At 48.9% G+C, this 27,332-nt stretch overlaps 2 protein-coding genes across 2 annotated transcripts in view; one reads left to right on the top strand and one right to left on the bottom strand.

Annotated features, from left to right (window-relative positions):
• Nucleotides 1-6,699, top strand: part of NPC1 (NPC intracellular cholesterol transporter 1) — a 49,650-nt gene extending 42,951 nt beyond the window's left edge. The window contains exons 20-26 of the mRNA XM_002912658.4: nucleotides 60-175; nucleotides 838-967; nucleotides 2,265-2,465; nucleotides 3,451-3,682; nucleotides 4,414-4,527; nucleotides 5,143-5,305; nucleotides 5,923-6,699. Coding sequence (XP_002912704.2) covers nucleotides 60-175; nucleotides 838-967; nucleotides 2,265-2,465; nucleotides 3,451-3,682; nucleotides 4,414-4,527; nucleotides 5,143-5,305; nucleotides 5,923-6,005 — 1,039 coding nt within the window. The 3' untranslated portion in view covers nucleotides 6,006-6,699. The remainder of the gene's footprint in view (nucleotides 1-59; nucleotides 176-837; nucleotides 968-2,264; nucleotides 2,466-3,450; nucleotides 3,683-4,413; nucleotides 4,528-5,142; nucleotides 5,306-5,922) is intronic.
• On the bottom strand, nucleotides 6,399-26,769 carry RMC1 (regulator of MON1-CCZ1). Its single transcript, XM_034643352.1, has 20 exons — nucleotides 26,425-26,769; nucleotides 25,624-25,700; nucleotides 23,225-23,309; nucleotides 22,072-22,128; nucleotides 20,679-20,765; nucleotides 18,189-18,329; nucleotides 17,571-17,674; nucleotides 16,036-16,125; nucleotides 15,842-15,947; nucleotides 14,945-15,056; nucleotides 12,292-12,336; nucleotides 11,973-12,026; nucleotides 10,655-10,783; nucleotides 9,995-10,101; nucleotides 8,549-8,668; nucleotides 8,163-8,240; nucleotides 7,789-7,893; nucleotides 7,624-7,692; nucleotides 7,303-7,528; nucleotides 6,399-6,573 (listed from the first exon to the last, which is right to left on the bottom strand). Exons 1-20 carry the CDS (start codon nucleotides 26,524-26,526, stop codon nucleotides 6,494-6,496), a joined length of 1,974 nt encoding a protein of 657 aa, XP_034499243.1. The 5' UTR covers nucleotides 26,527-26,769; the 3' UTR covers nucleotides 6,399-6,493.
• Nucleotides 26,770-27,332: the final 563 nt, after the last annotated feature.

The following is a 27,332-nucleotide window of genomic DNA, read 5'->3' as shown; positions in this document are numbered from 1 at the left end:
ATCTGCAGACTTCCCCCCTCTGTGGAGCAAGTCAGTAACTTCTCCCTCCTTCTCGCTAGTACCCGAATAGGCTTTGCGCCCTCGTCCTGGCTCGATGACTATTTCGATTGGGTCAAGCCTCAGTCCTCCTGCTGCAGGGTCTACAACAGCACGGACACGTTCTGCAACGCCTCAGGTACTGTCCTCTCCTTTTCCAGATCTTTCCCTTTTCTCTGGAGACTTGTGACAGTATCATTTAAAACTCATTTGCATTTCAGCTCAGTTTATGGCACCGCTCCCATTCCCCTGGTCCCCTTTGCTCTCCTCAGCCGTGCTTTCTGGAGGGTGTCGTGTGGTTCTGTCTCCCTCCGCCCACCACCGCAGGGCTGCAGGCCAAACACAGTCCCAGTCAGGGACTCTGGTTTTCAGAGTTCTCGGGGTTCTCTTCTCCTGACGCCACTACTAGCGTCTCTTGGTTGGGACCTGGCTGCAGCGTCTCACGGGGGAGCTTCCCTTTGTTATCCCTATTGCCCTGCAGTTTTGGTAGGAGTGTTGAGATTGTCCTCGAATTTTCTCGATAAAAACATGGAAGCCTTGGACTCTGATAATACCAACTGAGGTCATCCTCCAAGCAGGCAGCCTGCTTCGGGGAAGAAAGTTTGTACAGCCTGCCTCAGATGAAGATGGAATCTCAGCTGTATTAGACTGAAAATCACATGTGTTGGAAGCTTTGGGGTCAGGAACAAAGATTTCAAGGAAAGAATTCCCCTCGTTTCTTTATCAGCTATGTAAATGCTTTAAAATAAAATCCAGAGCCTCACTGTTCTTGCCTCGGCCCCTCCTCTGTGTCTGTGCTAGTGGTTGACCCTGGCTGCGTCCGCTGCCGACCTCTGACCCCGGAGGGCAAGCAGAGGCCTCAAGGTGGAGACTTCATGAGATTCCTGCCCATGTTCCTTTCTGATAACCCGAACCCCAAGTGCGGCAAAGGGTAAGTGCCGCTGAGCCGCTCAGAGACATGCCTGCTTCTGGTTATGTTGCCCGGAACGGCCAGCGGAGGGCTGGGGTGGAGGCCGCTGTATGGGAAAGGTCCCTTTCTTCCCCTCCCCGCCCTATCCCGATCCTTCTGTGAGAGCAGAAAAACCTCAGACACTCATAAGGAGAGCTTCTCATCATCTTCGGCTGATTTCGCCCTGGCCCGAGCATTTGTCTCTCCCTCTTGGCTCTGTGTCCTGGCCCCCTGGCTGCATGAATAGCTGCGGAGCGCCGTGCCGGCGTCTAGCAGGGCAGGAGGGGAGCAGGGACACGTGGCGTTTCAGAACGCGTTCACGTCCGTCTCGGTGTCAGGGACAGCTTCTCTGCTTGGTCATGTCATCCTGGATTGAGATCGAGATTCTTCAGCCCTGCCGTTCCTCTTGCCAGCCTGTCTGTCTGTGAGGTTATGGACTGTCTCACGCCCCATCTAGCCAGGCAGCCAGTTAGCCATGAAAGCAGGACGTCTGGGCCCAGAAATAGGAAGGATGGCTGGAAGTCTGGGGTGGGATGATTCAGAACATTTTTTAGGAGGAAGAGTGTCCACACGTGTGGTAGGTAAACCCTGGACTTCCCTTGTTTTTCCTAAGAATATGTAATTCGACCAGAATCCCATCAGATAGTCATGTAGACGATGGCTGTGCTTGGAGACCTGTGCTTGGTACCGAGGAAAGACTGCGCCTAAAAATAAAAACGAATCTTGCAGCTTGGTCTGCTTGCAGACTGAATGCTTTGGCCTACATAAACCAAACCCAAGTACATTCAGCTTTTAGGAAAGCAACAGCCACCGCTGACAGGGAGCCTTCTACATGCCATCGTGTGCCAGGCACCTCGCCCACGACATCGCCCTTACACACAGCCTGTGAGGAGGTGGCAGAGCAGCCCAGTTGCAGTCCCTTTGCCCGGGTTCCGTGGCCAGTAGGTGGCAGGGCCGAGACCTGTCTCCCAGCCATGGACTCCAGGCCCTTGTCCCTCCTGCCTGTTACACAACACTGCTGAGCAAACGCCAGAGCAAAACACAGATAGAAACAAGAGCACCTCTGTACCAAAACAGCCAAAAGCAGGAAAGAAAGCCCGTGTGAGAAAGAATAAGCTAAAACATTCACCATTCCCTTTCGGGGGGCCTTCCCTGTCTCTGAAATCTACAGTTGGTCTGACCTCTGAGCTCAGGGTCGGGTGATTCCACTTCACCTTGCATGCTCAGGCTCGGCGGGGGCTTTCTGTGGCCCCTCTGACACCACCGAGTCTTCCCGTAGGGGACACGCTGCGTACAGTTCAGCCGTTAACATCCTCGGCAACAACACGGCTGTCGGAGCCACTTACTTCATGACCTACCACACCGTGCTTCAGACCTCTGCTGACTTTACTGACGCCATGAGAAAAGCCATCGTCATCGCCAGTAACATCACCAAAACCATGGGCCTCGAAGGAAGTGATTACCGTGTGTTCCCATACAGGTAGTGTGGATTTGAGAAATGACGTGTCCTGGGTTAGAGCCCACAGCCTGGGGGCTCCCTTGGTGGGATGCTGATCCTGGTTTTCGTTCTGACACCTTCTCCATCATGAGCACAAGCAACGAATATCAAGGGAAGTAGCATCTGGGTGAGGAAGGCCAGCGTCCAGAGCGCCCACCAAGGTCTGAGTACTGGACGCACGGTCTCTGGGCTAGAGCTCACGGGCTGAAAAACACACTTCAAAACCGCACCCGGGCGGGAGGGCGCACAACGGGGGGACCAGGCCTCACAGAGAGGGCGGAGCAGATGTTCCTGGCTGGTAGCCATGGGTATCCTGACTGCCAGTTACCTGGAACAGTGCCTTTATGCAGGTTTTTCATTTTTGTTTGTTGGGGTTTTTTCCTATGTAGTATTTTAGGAGACACTGTATTTGGAAAATAGTGAAAAGTAGAAGAAACAGGTGGTTTTTCCCCCTCCCCTGTGATCTTGCTTAAAGGAGTTCTATTCCTGACAGGAAGACAGGCTGGTTTTGTTTTTTGGGTTGTTTTTTTGTTTTTTTGTTTTTTGTTTTTTTTTTTTTGGAAGACGTTCTCAGAATGGGTGTCCTAATTCCTGAGAAGAGCTGGCTAACTTCGCCAACAAAGCATTTTTTCCTCAGGCCTCGCACAGACCCCATTTGGGCTGAGGTTCTCAGGAGAGACCAGGACTTGTATTTTCAGCATACCACGAGATACTCTCTGTGAAGTGAAGAGGCTGGGCCTATGAACAGACACTATATAACATACACATCCTCGATCACTGTTAGGCCCTTCTTTGGGCGTCAGTGGTCAGAGGTTCATCTGAATTACTGTAGAGTCTTGCAAAAACAGGGAGTTTTTATGCAAGGGATGTCTCCCAGGGTAGTTTCAGTTTTGCAGTAGTGTCAGGAAAAAAAAAGGTTCCAGAAGCAAGCATGAGCTGTAACAGAACCTTTTCCTCTCTTCTCCAGTGTGTTCTATGTCTTCTATGAACAGTACCTGACCATTATTGATGACACGATCTTTAACCTCGGCGTGTCCCTGGGAGCCATCTTCTTGGTGACCTTGGTTCTCCTGGGCTGTGAACTGTGGTCTGCAGTGATCATGTGTGTCACCATCGCTATGATCTTGGTCAACATGTTTGGCGTCATGTGGCTATGGGGCATCAGTCTGAATGCAGTTTCCTTGGTCAACTTGGTTATGGTGAGTCCTGGCCCGCTCAGTTTGTCCCCACCTCCTGTGTCACTTCCGTGAACTGTTTCTTGGGGTGGAAGACTAAGGCCAGCTCTTGCTCTTGGACAGGTGGGATGAGTGCTAACGGAGTGGGGACGTGGGTGGTGCATAGAACAATAAAAGTGTGACTTCGTGGTGTTGCAGGGGTATTTTGCCTGGAACTTCTATCCTGAAGGGTTTGCAAAAACATGTAGCCTAATGACAAGACGTTCATTTAAAAAAAAAAAAAAATGCTCCTTCCCAGTGGAATTCTCTACCAGTACCTTTTGCTTCCCATGCAGTTGCCAGGTGCTGATAGTCTTGAAGACATGAGCGTTTGAGAAAGTATTAAAATAGCAGCGTGTCTGTACTTACCATACGAACACCGTTTTCGGGGGTGGCAATGAGACCCCATTAAAGCAAATCTGATGACCACGTACTGGCTCATGATGGGGTGGGGGAACCTTAGGAGGGTTCCACAAGCCCCCCTCAAACAGGCAGATCGCTGTAGAGAAGTGGAGCTCTGGGTGCTGTGCCTCGAGGGTCCCACGAGTTGCTGGTACACCTGCAGTCGGTGTGGTGTGGGGGCTTGGTATCACGAGGTAAGGGCATACTTAGGGCTTCCGGGGCGCCCTGCACACCAGATCCTGGGAGAGGAGTGCCTGCCTCCTTAGGATTTTCAGCCACAAAAGGGCAGTCGTAACGGGAGCACTCTTTTCCAGAGCTGTGGCATTTCCGTGGAGTTCTGCAGCCACATCACGAGAGCATTCACAGTGAGCACGAAGGGCAGCCGCGTGCAACGGGCTGAAGAGGCGCTGTCTCACATGGGCAGTTCTGTAAGTAGCCTGGCCCGCGATCGCCACACGGTGTGCCCCGCTGTTCAACTGAGTGCTTCTCGGGAACCGGAGTCAGTAGGGAGAACAGAATTTGAATTACTTAGCCACTCCTCAGGATGACACATCTTCAGGCATTTCATGAAATAGCTATATCCTGAAATTCTTTAGAACCATTCCCTTCGGTGAATCCTTTATAAACCGTGAAGCAGGAAGAGAACAGAGAGGTTTGATAAGGGCACACGTGTTGACAGCAAAGGAGCTGTGGCCCTCTGACCCCGGAGAATCTTCGTAGTTCAGCTCCATAGCCTTTCAGCCACTTACTTTGCCACTCTAGAAAATACTTAATAGTTTTCATCTAAAAGTATAAGGAAATCTCTGTTTAAAGACAGAGTCCAGTGTCTATGCAGAATACACACCTTTTACCCTTATGCCTTTTTTCCCCCAGGTCCATAAGCAGCAAATCAAACAATTTTAGGGAGAATATAGGCTGCTTGTCAGTAACCAGAAGCTGGGGTTCGCCCCGTTGCTTTGGGTTTTGCCCATCAGGAAATCGCCTTGAGGGAGTGTTGAAGTAGTCGGTTGGCAAGTGCTTTTCAACTCTGTCTCTTCTTTCAGGTCTTCAGCGGAATCACACTAACAAAATTTGGAGGGATCGTGGTGTTGGCCTTTGCCAAGTCTCAGATCTTCCAGATATTTTACTTCAGGATGTATCTGGCTATGGTCTTACTGGGAGCCACCCATGGCTTGATCTTCCTCCCTGTCTTACTCAGCTACGTAGGTAAGCATTCTTGTTCCTAAACAAGTGGATGGAGAAAGCACGCTACGAAGGAAGAGAGATCTGGAAGCATTCTTAAATGGTACTTTAAAAAAAATTGCCAGAGAAAAAAAATCTCATCTAGGGGTTTCACAATGGTCCAAATGGCTCCATTAGTAATTGCTAATGCTTTTTCTGGAGGCTTCAATTTTCTGCTGAAGGCCCCAAAGTCAGGGTGAAGGCGCTTGCGTGGCGGCGGCCCTGGGGGCTGCTTCCTGCTCCAGACAGGAGTGTCCCGAGTGACTCAGCCCCGGGTGTGGCCCAGCAGCACCACAGGGCAGCCTTCATTCCCTGACTCACTGTCCTCGCGGAGGGCTGCCTCTGTGGTCTCCAGACTGCCCTGAAGATCTTTTTACTTCCGTGGCCATTCCGGCTTCCGTAAACGTGGTTCGAAGGAGGACAGGCCAGTGTGCTTGTTTTAGAGCTCTGTAAGAAGCTGAAGCATTGGAATTAGGGGGAAAGGGGGCATTGGGGGCTTGTTAATCTCTGGGGGATAAAAGTTTGTACTGTAACAGAACTACCTCTCGCCTTTTCTCCTGAAGAAATGATCCAGAAGTTTTTTTTTTTTTTATCCCTCACAGGCCCATCAATAAATAAAGCCAGAAGTGTGGCCACCCAAGAGCGGTACAAAGGTACAGAGCGAGAACAGCTCCTAAATTTCTAGCCTCTCGTGAGCTTTGGGGACTTTGAACTGTGTCTGCGGGTCGGCCGGTTTACCGCTGGGCAGCGGCCGCGTCGTCAGAGCAGAGCTGGACGGCAGCCGACGTGAGGCTGCAAGAGCAGCAGCTTGGGCCCTAGTGCTTGCAGACTCAGGACCGCACGGCCGACGTGTGAAGCAGTGTCACCTACGCCGAAGCAGGTTCTCCGGGAACAAGACCTAACTCGGGCAGGCGGAGGGGGACAGTAGCGAGGCTGAGTGGGATCTGCTCCCTGACACTTTTTAAAGGCCAATCAATGCAATGTTTTTCCTTTGTTTTTGGAGTTAAGCCATCACACAAGTTCTATACCATATTTTTAGTAACATTCGAGGGTGTTGTAGATACACTTTACTATAACATTTTGTAGTTTAAAGAGCTTTATTAATGCAATAAATTAACTTTGTACACATTTTTATATATATATATATATATATAAAAAAACTAGCAAGTGATTTCAGAATGTCGTAGGCCTCATTAGAGCTTGGTCTCCAAAAACCTGTTTGAAAAAAGCAACGTGTTCTTCACAGTGTTCTCCTGTAAAGGAAAGACACTCTGTCAGATGCGGCACCGGAGAGGACGAGAACGAACACCTCACGGCTCATAGATATGTACGGCGGGGTTTTAACTTATTTTCTTTCATAAAATACTCTGTTTTCCTAAGCTTTTCAGTTGTCCTTTTTATTTATACAGCTTCTGCCAGGGCTGCTGGGCCCCCTCACAACCCCAGCAAACTGCCCTCTGCGTTGAGACAGGAGCAGAGCAGCTCGCCTGTCCTGGCAATGCCACCCCGCACGGGTTACTAAGCTACAGAAGGTCGGTGGGCCCAAGCAGAGCGTCACGTGCGCCTTCCCCACCCTCAAGGAGCTGAAGGCCTTAGGGTTCATCACTTGGGAGGCAAGAGCCAGTAGCCCAGGTGTCCTAAGACAAACAAACAGTGGTAAGCCCCAGGCCATGTGACACGCCTTCGTCACCGTTTCCTGTCCCCAGTTCCTGCCCTGTCCCTGATTCCTCAGAATGTTCCCACATCAGCGGCAGGCCGGAGCTGTGCGCTCACTGCAAGTTCCAGAGCGGGACTCCCGATTCCACGGGGCATGGGATGCCCCCCCAAGCACCATCACAAAATTTTGTTTCTAAAAAACCTAACCCAGGAGTTCACAGGAGAGCTCCCCACAAAAGCTTCTCGCCCCCCAGCCTGCCTGCCAGCGTTCTCTTGCTGCCGCGGGTCTGTTCACCCTGCTCTCTTCACTCCCGCCACATCCTCACCTGGAGTGAAGTTAGGGTTCCCTCGCAAACGCTGGTTTCGCTGTTCAAAAAACCGAAATATAGTATAGAAAAGCATGTTGTCTTCAGTCTGCTTCGCGGCATCTAAGAATTTCCGTGCAGAAATGTTGTCGTGGCCGCCAATGCCCCGGATGAACCGTAAGGCGGCTAACACTTGGTGTTTGGAAAGAAGCACTTCTACGATTTCATCATTCGCAGTCGAGAGTCGCTGGGAGGGAGGAAGGGAGAGAGAAGAGTCCGGTAAGTGCCAGCGGCAGGAACGGACTGGAATGCAGTTGAGAATGTGGCTGCAGCAAGAGTTACCTTCAGCATATCCAGAGACAGCTGGTGGGCAGGAGGGTAAAAACTTTCTAGGGATAAGAGCAAACAAGCCTGAAAGACACATTTTCAAACGGACTTCAGCATAAGGTGTTAGAAGGTTCAACGTGAAGTCTTGACTCCCACAAGGAGAAACCCGGGGCCACGTACCAAAGGCTTGGAGTCGCTGAGGACGTGGTACTGCAGGAACTGGTGCAGCATGTAGAAAAGGTTGTGCTGGACCAGCGTCTTGATGACGAGCTCGTGTAAGTAGTGCTGGGGACAGAGACGGGGGACAGCCCGTTTCCCAGTCACCCACCTACACCAGAGAGGCCACGCGGAGCTGTTCTAACGCACGGGTACGTGTTTCCACGATTGAGGGGAGAGGTTTCTGTCACCTGCGCATCGACAGGACACCTGACGGAACACCCCTCATCCCACCGAGCAACACCATGGTAGTGTCGGGAAAGTCACTTGGAATTCTGAGTCCGGTGTGTGGCCCCGGCTCCTCTAACGTGGGACAACACATGCCGGCCGGAAGGTACCTGTACTGTGATCTGAAACTGGTTGAGAGAGCGAATGTATTCCATCAGCACGGCGATCACAAATTTATGAGACATGTCCTATGGAGGGAAAGAAAACAGTCTTAAACACATCGAAGACTCGCAAAGAGGTCGCCTGCAGCTCGTTTCTCCACCTCTTGTTTCCACACGAGTCTGGCCCCGTGTTCCATTTCACTGGTTTTGCACAGACCCCTCCAGAACCTCCCCCGTCCACCACGGCCACGTTCTGGACTGAGTATTAGCAGCCAAACCGTTAGCTCTAAGTCTTCACCCAAGACACCTCCAGTTCGTCTCGTCGCATTCTGAGTTCTACGACTTCCCTCAGCTCCCCGCAGACAAGACCTGTGTGTGGAGCATGCGTGACCCACCTTCTTCTCCGTGAACACCGACAGGACGTGGGTGTACATGTCAGACTGATCAATCACAGCCTGGGTCCGTGCCGGCCTCTTGAGAAGCGGGCTGCTCCGGCTCTGCCCGGCTTCCAGCGCCTAAACAACACATGGCACATGTGACCTTAACCAGCTTCTCGGTAATCCCAGAATTCCCGGACCCTGTGCGCCTCAGATATGAGCAGGCTATCCTTCCCCGTGCGGGCTGGGGCAGGGTTTAGGAAGCCAGAGTTGGTCGTCTTGAAAAGAGGCTGACGTTCATGAATGGAACTCAAAGGCATAAGTCTGCTTCCTCTTGACACATTTTCTTAACCTTAAAATCCCCAATTTACTTAATCACAGACTTTCTGGTGTGTGTTACCTAATAAAAACCGAACGGTGTCCTGCATCTTTGTTCTAGGAAGCCCTGATCTTAAGTAAGTGAACACCACTTCTAAGACTATGCCTGGATGTTCGAGTGGTAAGTACATCTCCCCAAATACGACACACTGGGAAAGCTTCGTGAGACGGGGACTACTTTACCTGACTCTGTGAAGCAGTCTGCCCCGGCGCACAGCGTGCAGGAGCCGTGGCGGGGGCCGGAGAGGCCCTGACTAGCAAGGGCAAGGGCCGAGGACGCCTCGAGCCAGAACAGGGATGCACAGGAACCCACGGGACTGAGCCCTCCTGCTTCCCCCAGCCTCGTACACCAGCAGCAAGGCCGGGAAGGCTCTGGAAGAGCTCGGCCCTCCTACGCCCCTTCGTGTCTAAAAGCACAGGGCCAGGCGCGCTCCAAGGTCCCTCGGCCTTCGGCAGCCTGCGTCAGTGCTGTTACCCTGAGGAGCTGACAGGAAGTGCGGTTCTGGGTTTCTCACTGCTTAAAACCACTTCGGCTCTAAGCCTGAGGACTCATCAGATCCTGAAGTGAAATATTTGGTTCCACTCATCCTAACGGCATAGCAGAAGCTGGTTCTAAGCCCCGGTAATGTTTCTAGCCCTTCTCGACAGACACTCGAGCCTGCCGTGGGAAAGCACAGTGCTGCTACTTAATCGCTACCCTGACAGGACGCTGACCGAATGCCAGCATGAGTCTGTCTTTCCTTGTAGGCTGTAAGAGCCCTAAAAGTAGGAAATGTGGCAAAATGATGATACTTCTAAGTTATTAAGTCTAGGTTCTGACTTGGCGGAAGGATGTAGAAAGTAACGCAAAGCTAAAACCAATTTTCTTAGCCATAAAACAGGTAAGACCAAGGATCTATCTACGTGTGAGATCTGACACAGATCGGAAACAACGGAAGGTGAAGGCACTGAGTGACGCTCAGCTGCTGCTCCCCCACTGCGGCCCCCAGCACGCCAGCCTCAGTGGCCTCCCGCCTCCAGAACCGTGCACCCTTATTAGGAAACCCAGGGGTGGGGGAGGGGTGGAGAGGCGCCCACGCAGCTTACCGTTGTGTAGCTCTGCTCCGCGTCCAGGTACTTCTTATACTCGTGATTGAGTTTGTCAAAAACCGTGGCGATCACAGGTAACGTTGCTCTGTCTGACTCACTCAACACTGGAAAGAACATTCACGCAGGTCAGCCGCTGATGTCCGTGTCAGAACTCAAACACGCTGCTAGGATAGAAAAACCTAACCTCACAGGCTCCCAGGGCAAACCTACCTCCAATGGGCTTTCAGAGAAATGGAATCGTTTGGAGACCTGGAACCTAGAATTCACTCACCGGCCCTTCCTGGGCACTAGAAAAAGTAGCTACAGAGGGTTTCAGCAGAAAGTGCTCAAAGGAGAGATCTCTGTAGTAAGTGACTTGGATTCTGGAAAATGCCTGTTTTCAGGCTGGGGAGGCAGCGCTTCCCTCAGATGCACCAGCTGTGTCTACGCTGCTCTCGCCTGGAACCGTCTGTTTAGCTTTTCTCCCCAAGTCACTACAAGTCGTGATGATATTTCATCACCCTTCCAGGGGGTTAAATAATCCACCCTTCAAGTGAAGGATAAGGCTACAGGCTGTGCACAAGGCGGAAAAATGTGGCCCAGCTCCCAAGAAAGGGTGTGGGCAGCACAGGCCCAACCCCGGAATCAGACTGAGTGGGGGAGGACTGGTCCACTTACTCTGCGAACAGACAGACAGGATGACCATCTTGCACTCCTTCCTCTGGAGGAGAAAGTCCATCAGTCTTCCTTTATCTGGCAAGAGGTTGACGATGGGCTGAAGCTTCACTTGGAGGTTCCAGAGGTAGCCTGGATGGAGGAGATGGCAAATTTCACACAGGATGCAAATCGGAACAAAAGCCCAAAAGGTGGTTCCCATGGGGGTCCACGGGGCAATCCTGCAAAGCACGGATACGATCCTGATCTTACCAACCCAAGCACGGCCTAGGACACAAAAACTGTGCCTGACAACAGAAGGACTGACAGTCACACTACAATTGTGTGCTCAATGGCTCCTTACAACAAGGTGACCCTATCCGATCACAGGGGGATCAATGGTGTAGCTCCCGAAACTGGGGGGGGGGGGNGGGGGGGGGGGGGGGGGGGGCTGTGACTCAGGGCAGTTTCGTCCCTACACCTAGCCCCCTTTTAAGCCTTGAAGGTTGAAAAAGATGTTAACGTGTGCTATGAACTTGGGTCCTACACTCTGGCTTCTCCCGCAATGGCTCTTCAGTCCAAAGTAACCTAGAGGCTCCCAAGGGAGCTTCATAATACATCCATTCATCCATCTGCGACTTTCCCGAGCACGCACACTGCCAGGGAGTGCCTCTCTCAACTGGGGTTCCACAACAGGACTCAACGCTGCAATAAACACGACCTGAGTGATTCTGTTCTCGTTTCTCCCACAGCTGGTCCAGAGCTAGTACCATTCTAGACGGAGACAAGAGACGGGAATGCCACGTGCAGCGGATCCCACGGGCACCAGGGCTGATTCTCCCCCCGAGAATTCTCCTTGAGAATCCCAGGGGCCGAGACAGGAGAACACACGGATGACTGAAGATGGATGTGGGAAGTCCAGTTACCGGGAAGACAACCGGCATCCCGAGGGAGCTTCCCAGCACTGTGGGAAGCACAAGCACACTCGATGCACAACCGGAACAGAAAAGGCCTCGGGCACACGTGGGTGTGACAGTGGGGGGTAGCGACAGGGCAGGGAGGGCCTTGCACACCGTGCCACGGGGTCTGGGTTTTCCGAATAGAGTTGAATGGGCCAAAGCAGGGGAATGGCCATTCTTAGTTGCTAATTTTAAAAATAACGTATGTTCAGTATAAAACACAGAATAATAGACAACGGAGTATAAAGTGGAAATTCTCCCATTTCAGGGTTGAAGGGAGTGGTCATCTCTCAGATTCACCTCGAAAACGTCACTGGCTACTCCTGTCAACCCAAGCCAACAAGTACTATTGTCTAACTTGACAATCGTCCCCTCTGACCCACCTTGGCTTGCACTGATGATGATGTCAGGTTGAAAGACAATCCAAGATGAAGAATCCGCGTGTTATAGGAAGTGGTAAACCAGGAAGAGATGAAAACAAAAGACAAACCCAGCTCTGACTGGCACTGCCCGCCCTGCCCCCTACTTGCAGAGGCCACTCGGCTCTGGGTGGTGAGGAAAGTTCCCCTGGGGACTCCCAAGACCTTCTTCAGATCGTTCACAGCTGCCAAGGCCAAGGCCACAGGACCACTCTCAGACACCCGTATAAAGGGGGTAACAGCTTCCCTTCAGTGCACAGCGCAAGGCCTTTGTAAAGGATACAGAGTTTGCACGGGACAGGAGACTGGCTGGTCACAGGAGCAGGACCTACAAATGGAGAAAACACAAATGTGCAAGGACAATGCCGTCGGAAAACCCTGCCGATACCAGTGCTGAGGATGTGAGCTGCAGTACTTCTTAAAGCCTTCAGTAAATGTTCATTCAACTGCAGCTACACGAGGAAGGAGTGAACGGGCTGGTCCCACTGATATAACACATATAAGGAGGAAGGGGGAAGTCAAGAACAATCCATGAAAACATCCTCCCAAGAAGGGGAAAAGTATCAAGAATTCATTCAGAGTTGTCAATTCTGAGATAACCAAAGATGACTCGTCATCATTTAGGCACACAACGACCTGAGAAACATCCCCGGATGATTCAAAATCAAATCCCCAGGTAAGTCACTGATAATTAAACCACAGAATACATTTATTTGAAATATTATCTAAATAATTAGCTCAATTCTCTACTGCACAGAGTAGGTCCAGGCACAGAGACCTCATCTAGAAACAGAAACCAAAAAACCTCCCATGACAAGGACTCATAATGACCAGTTGCACCGGCCGTGCGTCAGGCGGGCAGCTCTCGGTGAACTTGAGACACACGGCCCTGCCAACTAAATATTCCCAGTTCTGTTCCCACTACCCAGGCATGATCAGAAGATAGGCTTTAATCAGCGGGTTGGAAAAGACCACCCAAAAGAGGAAAGCGCCCATAGTTCAGACAAGCTAAGGCAAAGAACACCTGCATTTAGCGGGTGAAAGTCTCGCCCGTGGGCCTCAACTCTGGCTGCCCATCACGTTGACTTAACTGCTCTCGGGGGAGAGCCAGATGCCCTTGGTGGTTAAAGCACCCCAGGTGATGCTAACGTGCAGTCGGCTCCAGAACCGCCTGCGCAGACCACAAACAGAAGGGGAAATGAGAGCAGCTGCCTCATGCCGAACTTGCTGGCGTCATCATTCAAAACAGCCTAACCAGCCCTTCCTGGCGGCACGGCCTGGAACCGCACAGGACGGGTGAGATGCCAAGATGCTACAAGCCCGTGAGGGGCTTACAATTTAGCAGGAACAACAAGACGGTCATTAACTGTAAAAAAATGCTCTACCCGCCCACACTCCGGAAGCCAGAGATTCAACGGACCTTCGAATTATTAACCTTTGTCTAGACTATCATTTTGATCACACCTGGCATTTATTGTAACTAGCCAATTAGAACCTGACAGCCTCTGACTGGTCCCAAACCACCGGAAAAGACAGGTTTTTAATGTCTAGAGTGGGTTTTCCCTCCAATTCACCTGCAGTTACCTTCATGCCAAGTAAGCAGCAGATAGAAGATAAACACTTGACACAACCCATTTTTTTTTAAAGAGAGAGAGTGCACATGTGGGGATGGGGATAGGGGGTGGTCTTAAGCAGGCTTTATGCCCAGCGCAGAGCCTGAGGCAGGACTGGATCTCATGACCCTGAGATCATGACCTAATAAAATATCAAGAGTGGGACACAACCAACTGAGCCACCCAAGTGCCCGGACACAACCTATTCTTTTAATGCTAACACTATTAACTCAAGAAAAGGAAGCTGCTGGAAGGAACACAGAAAGCCAAAAGACTTAATCAAACATAAGAACTAGCTCCTTCCTCCCGCAGTGCTGCCAGTCAAGCTTCTGGGCAATCCCACACGTCGAGGCAGGCAGACTGGAGGCGGTGCTCTTGCTAAACTCAGCCGCAGCCTGACTGGAATCTTCTCCGACAGGTGCAAGAACACCCTGACTGCAGGCAGGGCCCAAGCAGCAACACTATCTGACAGGGATCCCTTTTAAGAAAAAAACATTATGACCGAAGCTCCAAACGTGTGCCCTTCGGACTAGCCATACGCACTGAAATTTCAACTAGCTTACTCTACACTCCGATATCCTTTAAAAGACCGCTGAACGTTATTCCCGTGAGCCCTAGCTGGAAATCAGTTACACTGGGAAAAGGCAGAAATAAAAGCCCAACAGTTTGTCTCTCCTTCCCTGAAATCCTGACCTCCTCTCTGACTTCCTGCTCCCATCTCGTGTAGAGATTTCGAATAACCAAAGCAGCACAGCCTTAAGCTCTCATGATGCCCACTGGTGAGAAGAAAATGCGGTATTTACTAACTAGCTATGGCACCGAATGTGCGAGAAAGGCAAGGAAAAGCGATCCCAGGTTCAAGTGACAGCCAGAAGCAGCCACATTCAATCTCAGGGTTCTAGAGCACAGGCAAACAGAAAAGGAAGGCCGTAGTCAATAATTAAACAACTAAAAAATCTCTCTGCTTCAGTGGGTAATCCCGACTCTCTGTTTTATTTATTTTTATTATTTTTTAGGTAGGCTCTATACCCAACGTGGGGCTCAAACACAACCCCCAAGAGTCTCATGCTCTACCCACTGATCCAGCCAGGTGCCCCTCCCAACTTTCCATTTTAAAGCTCAGAGAAATCATTCCATTTGCTTCAAAAAAAAGATTCATGTATCTTATAAAATGCTTTTCACAACAGCATAATTTTACTAACATGATCAGTAGGATTTTCGTTAAAAAAAAAAAATAACAAAATCATCCCTCCCCAGAGCACGTGGACCTGGGAACCCCTGTGTGCCCTCTTCATTCCAACCGCCAGGCAGGGGTCCCCTTACCTGCCATGGGGATCTGGTAGGGTTGAATCGAGCGCGCTGGGAGCACTGGGTGATGGAAGGTGACAGTGCCATCGAACTCTCCCCTTAACTTGATGTCAAATATCACCGATGTCTAAAGTGGAGAAAAGTAAAACTCGGATGCTGAAAACAGGCCACGATGGACTCAGCCCACCCCTTCCATTCTCTTGGATCCTGCCATTCCCAGCAGCTTCCAGAGTCTGCGTGCACCGCACCCCTGCAGGCTGGTTCGAAGTGAGGAGGCGTGTGCTGGGGTATCACAACTCTGTGACACTGTTCCCATGCTCACGCAGATACGCACACTCCTGGTGCTGATGACGGGCAGACCCTGAAGAGCTCAAAGTGATTCCAGCAGATCTTTTTCACTTCAACTCACAACACATTTACTAGTCAAAATAAGGGTGTCACCACCCTGCAGGAGATGTGGGACAGAAGTAGCTTGTCTATGACCAGATACCCAGCTACCCACGTAGAAAACAGCAGGACCCATTCCAGTCTTTCTCTTGGGCCACGGAGCCTCAAAACCGTTATCACTCAGCATTATCATCTATCCTCACAAGGGAAGCACCAAGCTCAGGTGCTCATGGAAGACGGATTCTGCAGTAAATTCCCAGCTTAGATGATTCAACCAAAAAATTGGGCCAGACTCAAATATCCTCATGTGCCACTTTCTGGAATAGTTTTTAATTCACTGTAATCAGTAGAGAGGGAACCACTGTTTTTTTCCTAAACCATCTAGAATACCAAACCCATGTGCATCCAAAAGACCAAAGCTTTAGCACGAAAAGCACTTTCTAGTCTTTGTTCTGAACATTTTGTCCATTTTCACAACTCTTTTCAGGAACCCTGACAGACAAGACACCCCCACACAACTCTTACCTCTGTATCCTGATGATGAACGACCACCAGGTTATCCACCACGTTGAGGGCAAACTTCCCCGTCCGGTTTAACTTTAATATGTGCATCTTTTTACAGGCACCTTCTCTGTAGGATAACACAAAGGTCAAAAAACAGATCGACAAGCTTTAGTTCATATTTTAAAATTGGAGAAAGAGGACAACATTAAATATACCGTGGTAGATGATATAGGACTACCTCCGCTCCTGTACTATTGGAGGTCCGAGAATGATGCCTCAAGAAGAGAACGTAAAGCTGTCCGTATCTACAGAACAAAGAGACAGACGTCACATCGGGCCACTCGAACCCCCTCCATTCTAAATGCTGAAATATGAGGCCATCATAGTTAATTATGACATATTCACTAACAATATTTCACAGCCAACAAAAATATTTACAAATTGCAGTTAAAAAAAAACTGATTATAAAGTGAAAAGGAGGATGCAAAACTAAATATAGTTCAATCACAACACTTGAAAAGGAGAACACAAACACAATACCCTAAACTACTAGAAATACATGTTAATAGCTATTCTTGAGAACAAACTAAGTCCCTTTTCGTTTTCTCTAACCTTCTGTATCTTCTAAGTTTTATGTAGTTAAGTATATTCCTTGATACTAGGGAAACATAATCACTCTTCATTTGGAAGCCTCGTGGCACAAACGCTGCTGCGAGCAGTTCCTACGTGCACACTGCTCTTCCAGTGGCTGGCACTATGCTCGGTCTGCCACCAGGATGGGACCAAAGGGAAGGGAGTGAGTCCCTGCTGCCAGTGGGCAAGGACTGTTCTCATGGTACCTATTCTCTAAACAAGGATGCCACAGAAGATCGTCTTAAAAAAAAAAATTATAACTGCTAAAAAATGTTAAATTTCAAAACCACTGTTTTAGGCCAAAGAAGAAGAATCAGAAGTAATTTAGGAACAAAATTGACAGTTTTGAATAGGATTAGGGGTACACTGGATATTCTTTGTATCGGTTTCTATTATTGTGTCTAAAACTTCCATAACATAAAATTGAGATAATCTGCATTTCCAAATGAAGATATACCTTCCTACATAAATAATTCAGTTCCATGTTAGTTAAAAAACTATGTTCTTCTGGGGCACCTGGGTGGCACAGCGGTTAAGCGTCTGCCTTCGGCTCAGGGCGTAGGGCGTGATCCCGGTGTTATGGGATCGAGCCCCACATCAGGCTCCTCCGCTATGAGCCTGCTTCTTCCTCTCCCACTCCCCCTGCTTGTGTTCCCTCTCTCGTTGTCTGTCTCTATCTCTGTCAAATAAATAAATAAAATCTTAAAAAAAAAACAAAAAAAAAACTATGTTCTTCTTTAGAGCAAGCAGGATACACTTTGGCTAAAAGAAGTCCTTGATAAGCTTCAACTACTCAGAGAATAAAAAAAAAAATTCTAGAACTAAGACACCTAAAAAATAAACAGGTCCATGTTTTCATTTTATCAGGCTAGAATGGTGGAAAAAACTTCCCTAAGGTCACAAATCTAGTAAAATCAGCAAAGAATGCCAGGCCGATGGCAGGTTTCCTACGTTCATAAAATCTAGGCACTGAAAGGGAAAGGGCGCATCTCGATTCCGTGCTCACGGTAGGCAGACACCTACCCAGAGGCAGCCCTGCGGTGCCTACGATGCACTTCTACTACTTGCATCGCCAAAAACAACTTCAAGAAGGAATTCTCTCAAAAGACAGACATACATGGTGGCCATCGCGATGTCTCTCTCGGAAAGGTTCAGCTTCACTGACTTGGGCACAGCTGGTAATTCAATCTCAAACTTGGGCAGCTTCGACATAGTGCCAGCCTGTTTGGGTGATACAAGTATTAGGAAAAGCCGATCAGGGGCGCCTGGGTGGCTCAGATAGCTAAGCATCTGCCCTCGGCTCAGGTCATGATCCCCGGGTCCCTGGGATCGAGCCCAGCATCGGGCTCCCTGCTCGGCGGGGAGCCTGCTTCTCCCTCTCCCTCTGCTGTTCTGCCTGCTTGTGCTCTCTCTCTAATAAATAAATAAAATCTAAAAAAAAAGCCGATTAAACCCCTCTAATGCTTTAGCATTCCCTACATAAAACCACCGAGGATATGCACACACTATGTCTTTCGATCCTTTCCAAAGTCCCACTATGTTCTTTACTCCCTGGGGTCTGTCCCCACACAAAGAGTCATTCTTGGAGGTGACAGGAGAGTAGAGTGTGCCCTCTAGCGGCCAGAAGTGGTGAGCTCACACGCTGGAGGAACTTGCCCCTTTGAAGTACTCGACACTTTAGGATGTTGGAAGGGGTGGGGGGAGGAAGTTTTCCTAAAGAGAGGCTCGCTCTTACCCGAAAATAAAAGGGCTGCAGCACGTTCCCCAGGACTGTGGTAGACAGGAGAATCACAGCGCCCTCGGGGCAGTACATGTACCAATTCACGTTGATATTCTGGCTCTTCAGGAGTTTCAGACTGCGTTTCTCTGGTAACACCTGAAGCCAAGTTTAAGAAACAGAATGTTGCAGTAAAATGGAAGACGACTGACAGGAAATTAAGAAAACAATAAACAGCAGGGGCCCTCGTGAGGCTCAGGCAGCTAACTGTCCAACTCCTAGCTTCTGCTCAGGTCGTGATCTCAGGGCCTTGAGATCCAGCAGCAAGCCTTAGAGCTCGCTGCTGGGTGGGGAGCCAGCTTCTCCTCCCTCTGCCCCTCCCCCCACTCGACACACACACACACACACACACACACACACACACACACACACACTCTCTCTCTCTCTCTCTAATAAATACATAAATCTTAAAAAAAAAAAAGAAGAAGAAGAAGAAAAGAAAACAATAAAAAGCAGGGGGAAAAACCACGAAATAGCTACTGACGGCGATGCTCAGTGCTTTACAACTCTTGGCTCATCTACTCACACCACGACCCTGAGACCTGAGACGTAGGCACCACGGACACCTGACCGAGGAGAAAACAAGGCTCAGACACTGGTTAATGCAGTTAGAGCCCAGGCAGGCCAGGTCCCCGCAAGGCCGGGTCCGAACCTCCCCACTCTCGGGCACCGTCTGCCACAGGGCAGGGAGCAGCCTTGCCCCCGAGTCCCACACGCGGCACCAGCCACCGCCCAGCCGGCAGCACCTGCCTTCCGCCCACCCTCCATCCGGACTCCAGTGAGCACGGAGCCGGGAGCAGCTCCCTTTTGCTAACAAGCGTGCTCGTGAGACGCTGCATGCAAACCCAGTATTTTATAGTCAAGACATGTTTTAAATATACTGTAAATATTCTGAGACGTTAAGGAACACGGCGTAGAGCCCCAAGACATTAATGCTCACAGAACACTGTGCTTAAGAACGGACATGGAAGTCAGGGTCAGGAGGCCTGGGTATCTTGACATAAATAAAATAAGGATCTGCTAGAGTCCTCTTTATATTTCTTGAAGAGCTGAAGACCATCTTGATGACATGAATGTACACTTTTCCACTACAGAGAATAGAAATCTATACGACTGCCACTGAAAGAACCTTCAGTAAAGCAAGTGATCCCCTCCACGCTACCATATAAACAAATTCCCTGTGTAGGAGGTCTGGGCAGTTTCTTTCTGGCGGTCATGACAAAGGTTTTGATGACAGCCCCACAGCAAAGCACCGTGGCATTAACCTCTCACATTCTGCTTACATGGGTGCATTTTCTCCATCCCTACATTCTAAATTATACTGCCTTCATTAGGTCAACAAAATTACACCCTGAGAGAATCCTAACAGCCTCCAGATTAGCTCCACTGAAAGCTCTCAGACACATTTCTCAAGGTCAGGCAGTTGGAACATATTATAAAATGATGAGGCAGGTGCAAAGTCAAGTCAACAGAGTGAAAAGGAATGGGAAATATTTGTAAACCATCTATCTGATCAAGGGTTAATACCCAGAAAATATGTCTATGGACTGATAACATGCAGTTCTGGCAAAAATGTGGAATATGGAGATTCCTACATTGAAAACAAATGTGGAGGGTACCTGGCTGGCTCAGAGGAGCGAGCGACTCTTGATCTCAGGGTCGTGAGTTCAAGCCCCATGGTGGGTGTGGGGCTTAAAGACTAAAATTTTTTTTAATTAAAAAAAAAAATTAGCGATGTCTGTTCAGCTTTTTGACGTTCATGCCTATGCTGTAATTCCAAGAACTGCCTCACCCAAGAACATAAAGAAATGTTTGCAAGCCTGTTCACTGCAGAACTGTTTAGAATCACAAAAACATGAAAGAAGCCAGAGGTTCATCAACAGGGAAGAAGTTAAACTGTAGGACACCCACACAATAGAATGCTATTTAGTCAGAATAAAATGTGGACAGGGGTGCCTGGCTGGCTCAGTGAGGGGGAGCGTGTGACTCTTGATCTCAAGGTTGTGAGTTCAAGCCCCATGTTGGGTGTAAAGATTACTTAAATAAGACCTTAAAAATTAAAAAAAAAGAATAAAATATGGACACATGTCCAAGATATACTGCTATGCAAAAAAAGCCAGCCACAAAAGTTTATTATACAACATTCCTGTTTTAGTTTAAAAAAAAAAATGGCGGTACATATGTATGAAAATAATTATGTACTAAACTTTTCATACTGGTTATTTCTAGGGATTATGAGGAAGGGACTTTTACCTTCCATATATCCTGGTAATGTTTAATTGTTTTATTAAAAAAAAACATGTATTTCTTGTAATTAGAAAAAAAGAATAAAAACCTAAGCAGAGACTAAAACTCTACAATCTCAAAATCTATTTAGAACTGAATTCAGAAGGCTGCCACACTGCCATCAAACCTTTCTCCCGCAAACATAAGTGATGAACAGGATACCTGGTAAAATTCAATGCCTTGATCTGTTATGAAGACAATTTCAGTAGAACTGGTCCAACAGAATCCTAGTATGTTGGCATTCTTGGTCTGAAAAGAATTACAAAAAATTTTCTTTAAAAAAATGTTTGTACAATTCTCTTCAAAAGCTTAAAATACTCTATTTCTATCATTCTTTACTAAAAGTTACCTGGATTTAATTACTTATTAACAAATCAAACTTTCTTTGAAATACAATGTTCCCAGATTTCCACCTGGCACACCTCACTGAAGCCCCAGACTCTTGATTCCTTCTGGTTAAGAACAGAGGGAAAAGCCTAAATTTGGAAGAATGGTAACTGAGCGGCACTCGCAGATGCCAACTTCTACCTTAAGGAATCAAAGGACAGGCGGCCTTCTCTTAGTCAGCCGTAGCATACCAACAGGCATTATGAATGTATAAAGGCCTAAAGGTTCCCAGTGAGTGCTGAGCAACCTGAGGTTAGGGCCGTGAGTGCACACCTCAGCCTCGCCCGGTGCCCAGCAGTGCCCCAAGCCCGAGGGCAGACAGCGCTAGGACAGGGGCTCTGCGATGCACACTGGATCAGGTCTGCGAGGGGCTCAGTTACTGGGCCCACGGGCCTTTCCTTGTCACAGAGCCACCCTGAACTCCATTTAGCAAAATGATGGCAAAGCTGCTAAAAGCCACACCCAGCACCTTCTGCCAGTTTCTACGGTGCCATCCTGCGGCTTTACACTGAGCCCCCTCTAGCCTCGTTCATTAGACCCAGTAAATCTAATTAAAACAGATTAGAAGCTACACTCCGGGGGCACCTGGGTGGCTCAGTCGTTGAGCGTCTGCCTTCGGCTCAGGGCGTGATCCCAGCATTCTGGGATCGAGTCCCACATCAGGCTTCTCCACTGGGAGCCTGCTTCTTCCTCTCCCACTCCCCCTGCTTGTGTTCCCTCTCTCGCTGGCTGTCTCTCTCTCTGTCAAATAAATAAATAAAATCCTTTAAAAAAAAAAAAAAAAAAAGAAGCTACACTCCGGGACGAAAGTGGAAGGACAACAAATCAAGGAAAGGAAACTTCATCAGGAGAGGGGAAGAAACTCCTTTTCCCAAAAGCCAGATGCACAGCCAGCACAGGGAGAGGGGGGGCAGGGGGGCACACGAAGTGCTGACACTGCCCAGTGCTTAACACCCTGTCACCCACTGAAACCTCTCGATTCCATCTTGTTAGAAGAAACAGGCTCTCAACCGTTTCAAAACTGTCCAGAGTCCCAGAGCCCACACGCAGCAGGTCTCAGCAGAAAGCACGGCCTGCCTCCAAGGCAGTTCCCCCGCCACAATGCGTCTTCACCATGGGACCCACACAGGGAAACGGCCAGCAGCTGGGAAAGGGTCCAGGCCCATACCTTGCACTCTTGAGTGTATTCCAGCTGAGAACTATCCGGGATAAAATTAGAAAAATCCTGAAAAGTAAAAAATAAATTAATAAAGAGAAAGAAAGAAAGAAAGAAAGAAAGAAGGAAAGAAAGAAAGAAAGAAAGAAAGAAAGAAAGAAAGAAAGAAAGAAAGAAAAAAGAAAAGAAAGAAAGAAAGAAAGAAAGAAAAAAGAAAAGAAAAGAAAAGAAAAGAAAAGAAAAGAAAAAAAGAAAGAAAGAAAGAAAGAAAGAAAAAGAAAGAAAGAAAGAAAGAGCATACTGCCAACCTACACTGATACAACAAAAATTTGTACGAACGACAAATTTAAAAAGTGATGAGAAAAAAAACTGATAAAAAACAAGAAAACTAAAAGGACCAATGTGGATAATCCATCTCCTTACAACTCAATTAAAAAAAGTTAATCCAAATATTCAGAGTTTAGAAACTCATACTGAAAATCAATTGATGTTACAGAAATGTGTTGCTGCGTCTTACAAGAAGCTTTCCAAAACTTTTAGCAATGAATCCTGGCAGAAGAAAATCAGATTCTGCCTCCTCCCAACAGCTTTCACTCTACTTTACAAATGACAACGGTGAATACTTACAAAGGCAAAAATGCAAAACGGTGCTCCAACGTGCAGTGGGTCAAGCACTCAAAGATGCAAGAAGTGAGTAAATGGAGCTATTCTGGTAAAGCTAATTCACGAAGCTGTCAAAAATACACCTCATATAATCTATGCTGCTAGCTAGCGATCAATACAGAAGACGCACGAGGCTCCAAATTACTTTAAAAAAAAATTTTAAGTCAAAAATGACAAACTAAGATCATATGTATTTATCCCCTTATATGTCTTTCTCCAAGAATTCCAAAGGCTCACATACAACAGAACAGAACTATAACCTTCATGGCACTGAAATAACAAAGGCTTCCTTTAACGCTGTTTTTTGCAATTCATTCTCTTCTAAATGTACTTCTAATGTCCTTTTCTTTATGCTATCTTTGAGGATATGTCCTGGGGCGCCTGGCTGGCTCAGCGGGAAGAGCATGTGACTCTTGATATCAAGGTCGCGGTTTGAGCCCCATGTTGGGTGTAGAGATTGCTTAAATAAATAAAGCTTGAAATAAATAAAAATATGTCTTACCACAGTCTTTGAGGTCCTCTGAACAGCTAATATCTTATTTTCTAAGGAAAACTTGATGCACTTCACTTCTCCTTTGTCTTCCATTCTTTAAGGGAAAAAAAGAAAAAAGTATGTTATGAGTTAAAGTTAATAACCGAAATCTAGCATCTAGCATTTTGTGAGAAAAGTTATATACTCAGGAAGCAGCAAATCTTAGTTGAAAATTATGTTTCTGAAACTATCAGGACTTCTTTTCAAACAACAAAATACAACTGGCAACATGTTGCTGATGAAATTTACAGTTTGTGGTCAACAAGTGACTGAGGAATTAAGAACAGGTGTTTTCCCCTGAGAATCATCTGCGACGTAAGTAAGTAATACCCTCACAGCCACCTTCTCCAAAAACTACCGCCTTTCCTCCCCATCGCTCTCACAGCAGAGTGCGTGGAAGAGTGTAAGCTTTCCTGGACCTACATGACCTCAAACAGATGTTACAAAGGGAAGTCAAGGGATGGATTACAGAGCAGCACGAGCAAACTTTTGATTGTGGTGACAGTTAACACATGTCAAAACTCATCGACTGTATACGTTAAATACACACTGTTAATTCTACCACAATAAAACTGTTAAAAATACACAGAACTACAATTTCTGCCAATAAAATTAAAATTTAAAAGAGGGTTAATTCAGTATCTTCCTCCTCAAACCCTACTAAGCCCCCAAATCTGGATCATCATGGGCTCACTTTCATTTTCCACCCCCAAATGACCACCAAAACTTACCCAAGACTTTCCTAGGCACCTCTGGAGTGCCTATGGGATACCAGTCCACGCTGCCTTCAGTCTGGTCGTTAGTATGCCTAGCTCAGACTATTGTATCATCGCTCAGTGATATCCCTGACTTTGACATGCTCCCAACTAAGGAAGCTTCAATGCTGTAAACAGCATGATCCTTCCAAGCACTGATGAGATCATGTCATGCCCCATCTTACCAATTTTCAATAAGAAGATAAAGCCCTAACTCCATAGCAGAATACATAAGGTTCAAGCTGGCTCCTGCCAGTGACCAAACCACGAGCACCTCCCCTTCCCTGCAGGGACACCTGAACGCCATTACGCAAACCTGGAATTCCCCCAAACACCACGCTCACTCACCTTTACATAAACTCGCTCACTCACCTTTACATAAACTCGGTTATCTCCCCCACCTGAAAAGCCTGCTCTCTTCCCCTGTAGAATCATTCCATTCAAGCTTTCAAGTTTTGCTCAAAGGCTCCCTCCTCTCTGAAGCCTTCCCCATCCTGCGCAGTGGTGTTTCCTGGCCTACCCCAAGATAACGGTCTCCTCTCTTTTGTGTGCCCAAATTCTGTAGAAAGTGCTATTATAGTACTTTTCACAATCAACAGAATGTGTCCACACACTTGTCTCGCACACTGAATTTATGAGTTCTGCAAACAGGCACCAGGCTACACATGCCTGGTACCTAGCACAGGGGCTACAAACAGTGTTTGCCCAACAAATGAGTGATTTGTTTTCTACTTCAAAAACTGTTTCCTATTAGCACAGACAACCTGCAAAAAAATTTAAGTCACCACTGAACTGAGGGCCCACATTGTACTTTCCCCTTCTGTAATGACGGGAGTTAAAAACCAGATAATGTATCAACCAAAGCGATATACTTCTGAAAGTGAAAGGAAGTGCTATTCATAATTACACTGATTCAACTTGTATAAACTGGGACATCCAGTCATCTTTAGTAGAAGCTGGGATTTTATTTTTTTTTAAAGATTTTATTTATTTATTTATTTGACAGAGATAGAGACAGCCAGCGAGAGAGGGAACACAAGCAGAGGGAGTGGGAGAGGAAGAAGCAGGCTCATAGCAGAGGAGCCTGATGTGGGGCTCGATCCCATAACGCCGGGATCCCGCCCTGAGCCGAAGGCAGACGCTTAACCGCTGTGCCACCCAGGTGCCCCAGAAGCTGGGATTTTAATATACATTATTATATAGGAAACACTAATCAGGAATCTCCTCCACCTACCACACAGCCTGAAAAGACCCAGGCCAGATGAGGAAATGAAGGCCCTCCCCCTTCAAGACGCCAGAAATAGGCACATCAGTAAACTCACTTGCTAATTTCAAGTGCCAGGAAGTAGGTTCCCTATGTTGGAGATTTGATTCCCCAATCAAGAGAGAACTACTCTACACATGTCACTCTGATGCGAAATACTAATACGTGCCACCAACACGGCACAGCAGGTGTCTGCTTCCCTCTCCCTAAGCACAGGGACTGCCAAGTGTGTGTGCACTTCAGACCTCTTACAGCCAAAGGACAAATTTTTAAAACCAACTTCTGAACGAGAAACAGAAACACATCATTTTGTTTACATGTGATAATTATTCTGTGAATGTCAAAGTTACCGAAACGAGATGGGATTCCTGTCATCTGGGCCTTTAACTACCACCCCGGTAGCTCCACCTGATCGAACTGCAAAAACCTGGGAGGGAAAAGAAGCAACGTTAATGGTCCGAACTTTGAAAGACTTTAGCCACATACACCAGCCTGCAAGTGATTACTTCTACTACACCCCACTCCTGGTCCAGTCGAACTAACGTGGCATATATCAATCTGCAGATGCTTGGTGTTCCCATCAATTTTAAGGGACAAGAGCATCGAGACCAAAAAGGTTGTACCATTCCGAGTGCAACCCACTGTGCGAGACCGGGCGGGGGGCCCCGCGGCTACACATTTTAATCGGGTACGGCAAAAGCGCCACTGATGCATTTGAGCACACCCTGCTACTACTCACGCTGCTTTTCCCCCCTTTCCAAAATCCCGACAATAAGGACAATCCCAACGTCTAAATCCTCGACTGCAAGGGTACCTAATGACAGAGACAACAAAGGCGCCGGGAAAGGGCTGGCGAGCTAACAGCTGACCACACCGGCCAAAGGGCGCTGTTGGGTGGGCAGCGCAGGTTCGGGGTCCACCTAGCTGTCACTTTGGAGAAGAAAGCACCCGCCGAGGTGGCTCCCGGTCCCTCGGCCCACCCAAGAGCACGAAGCTGGCGCCAGTGCGGCGCCGGGACCGGAGGGGAGGCCCCAGGCCTGGCCCCCCAGCCGGCACCCGGCCTGGGTGCGCGCGGGACGCCCCTGGGGCACCGGGGACGGCGGGCGGGGCGTCCGGCCGCGCGGGGGAGGAGGGCGCGGGCCAGCCCGGACCTGCTTGTTGGCCTCATCGAAGAAGACGCAGTTGACCGGGTTCGCCTTCTCGAAGTGCACCGGCCGGTCGCACAGCTCCAGGTAGTAGTCCTCCTCACCCATAGCGGGCGCCGCCGCTGCGGCGGGGAGTCCGGGGGCGGCCGCCAGCGTGGAGCGGGGCGAGCGGCGACCGGCACAGGGACGCAGCGAGTCGAGCCGGGCGGTGGCGACGGCGATCCGAGCGGGCGCGGAGGCCGCTTCCTGGTGCCACGCCCCCACCCCGTCCGGCACGTGACCGGCCGGCCTCCGCGCTTAAACGGGCGACTGCCGACCCGCCGCGGTGGGGCCTAGCGACCGCGACCGCGCCCTGCTCCGAGCGAGAGGCTCCTCCCCTTTCTTGGAGGGCGGAGTCCCAGCGCGGCTCGCGGGGCGGGGGCGTGACCCGGAAGCCGCGCGGAGCCGGGGGCGGGTGTTGGCACCGCCACTCCCGCCTGCGCCTTCCCGGGCGAGTGCCGCTCCTGGGTCCCCGTCCATCCCCGGAGGTTTACGCCCGGCCCGGCGCCTGCCTGGAGCAAGGCGGCCCCTGGTCTAGGGAAGGTTTACCCTGTCTCTCCGACGGGTTTATTGAGCCTGCCTCTGGGAACTTAGTAAGGGAGGGGAGTGCTGTGGCCACCGCTTGGATGCTGTGAGCTTGTAACTGGGAAATCAGTTTAGATAGCAGTCAGAAAGTCTGTTTTGAATGGCTTTGACATTTCGGGGGGGGGGGAGACTCNCTTTGGGGGGGGGGGGGAGACTCTTCATTCAAGAGAGATGGGAGGGAGGTAGGAAGGCATCACGGATGACCCTGAGGTGGCCATTCTCAACAACCTGACGGATTTGAGAGCCATTCTCTAATATAAAGAGGCTTGAGAAGTTTGGCGGGGAAGTGG

Source organism: Ailuropoda melanoleuca, chromosome 14 (genome assembly GCF_002007445.2).
Source record: "Ailuropoda melanoleuca isolate Jingjing chromosome 14, ASM200744v2, whole genome shotgun sequence".
NCBI lineage: Eukaryota > Metazoa > Chordata > Mammalia > Carnivora > Ursidae > Ailuropoda > Ailuropoda melanoleuca.
This window is presented reverse-complemented; position numbering and strand designations above follow the sequence as displayed.

What these genes read in the sequence shown, in the direction of transcription:
- RMC1 (XM_034643352.1), bottom strand. Translation starts at nt 26,526, where the DNA reads ATGGGTGAGGAGGACTACTACCTGGAGCTGTGCGACCGGCCGGTGCAC. An exon ending in AGAGGACCTCAAAGACTGTG is followed by an intron (nt 22,129 to 23,224) that starts GTAAGACATATT and finishes TTTACTTTTCAG; the next exon opens with GATTTTTCTAATTTTATCCC. An exon ending in CGGTGTTCACGGAGAAGAAG is followed by an intron (nt 8,241 to 8,548) that starts GTGGGTCACGCA and finishes TTCCCTCCATAG; the next exon opens with GACATGTCTCATAAATTTGT.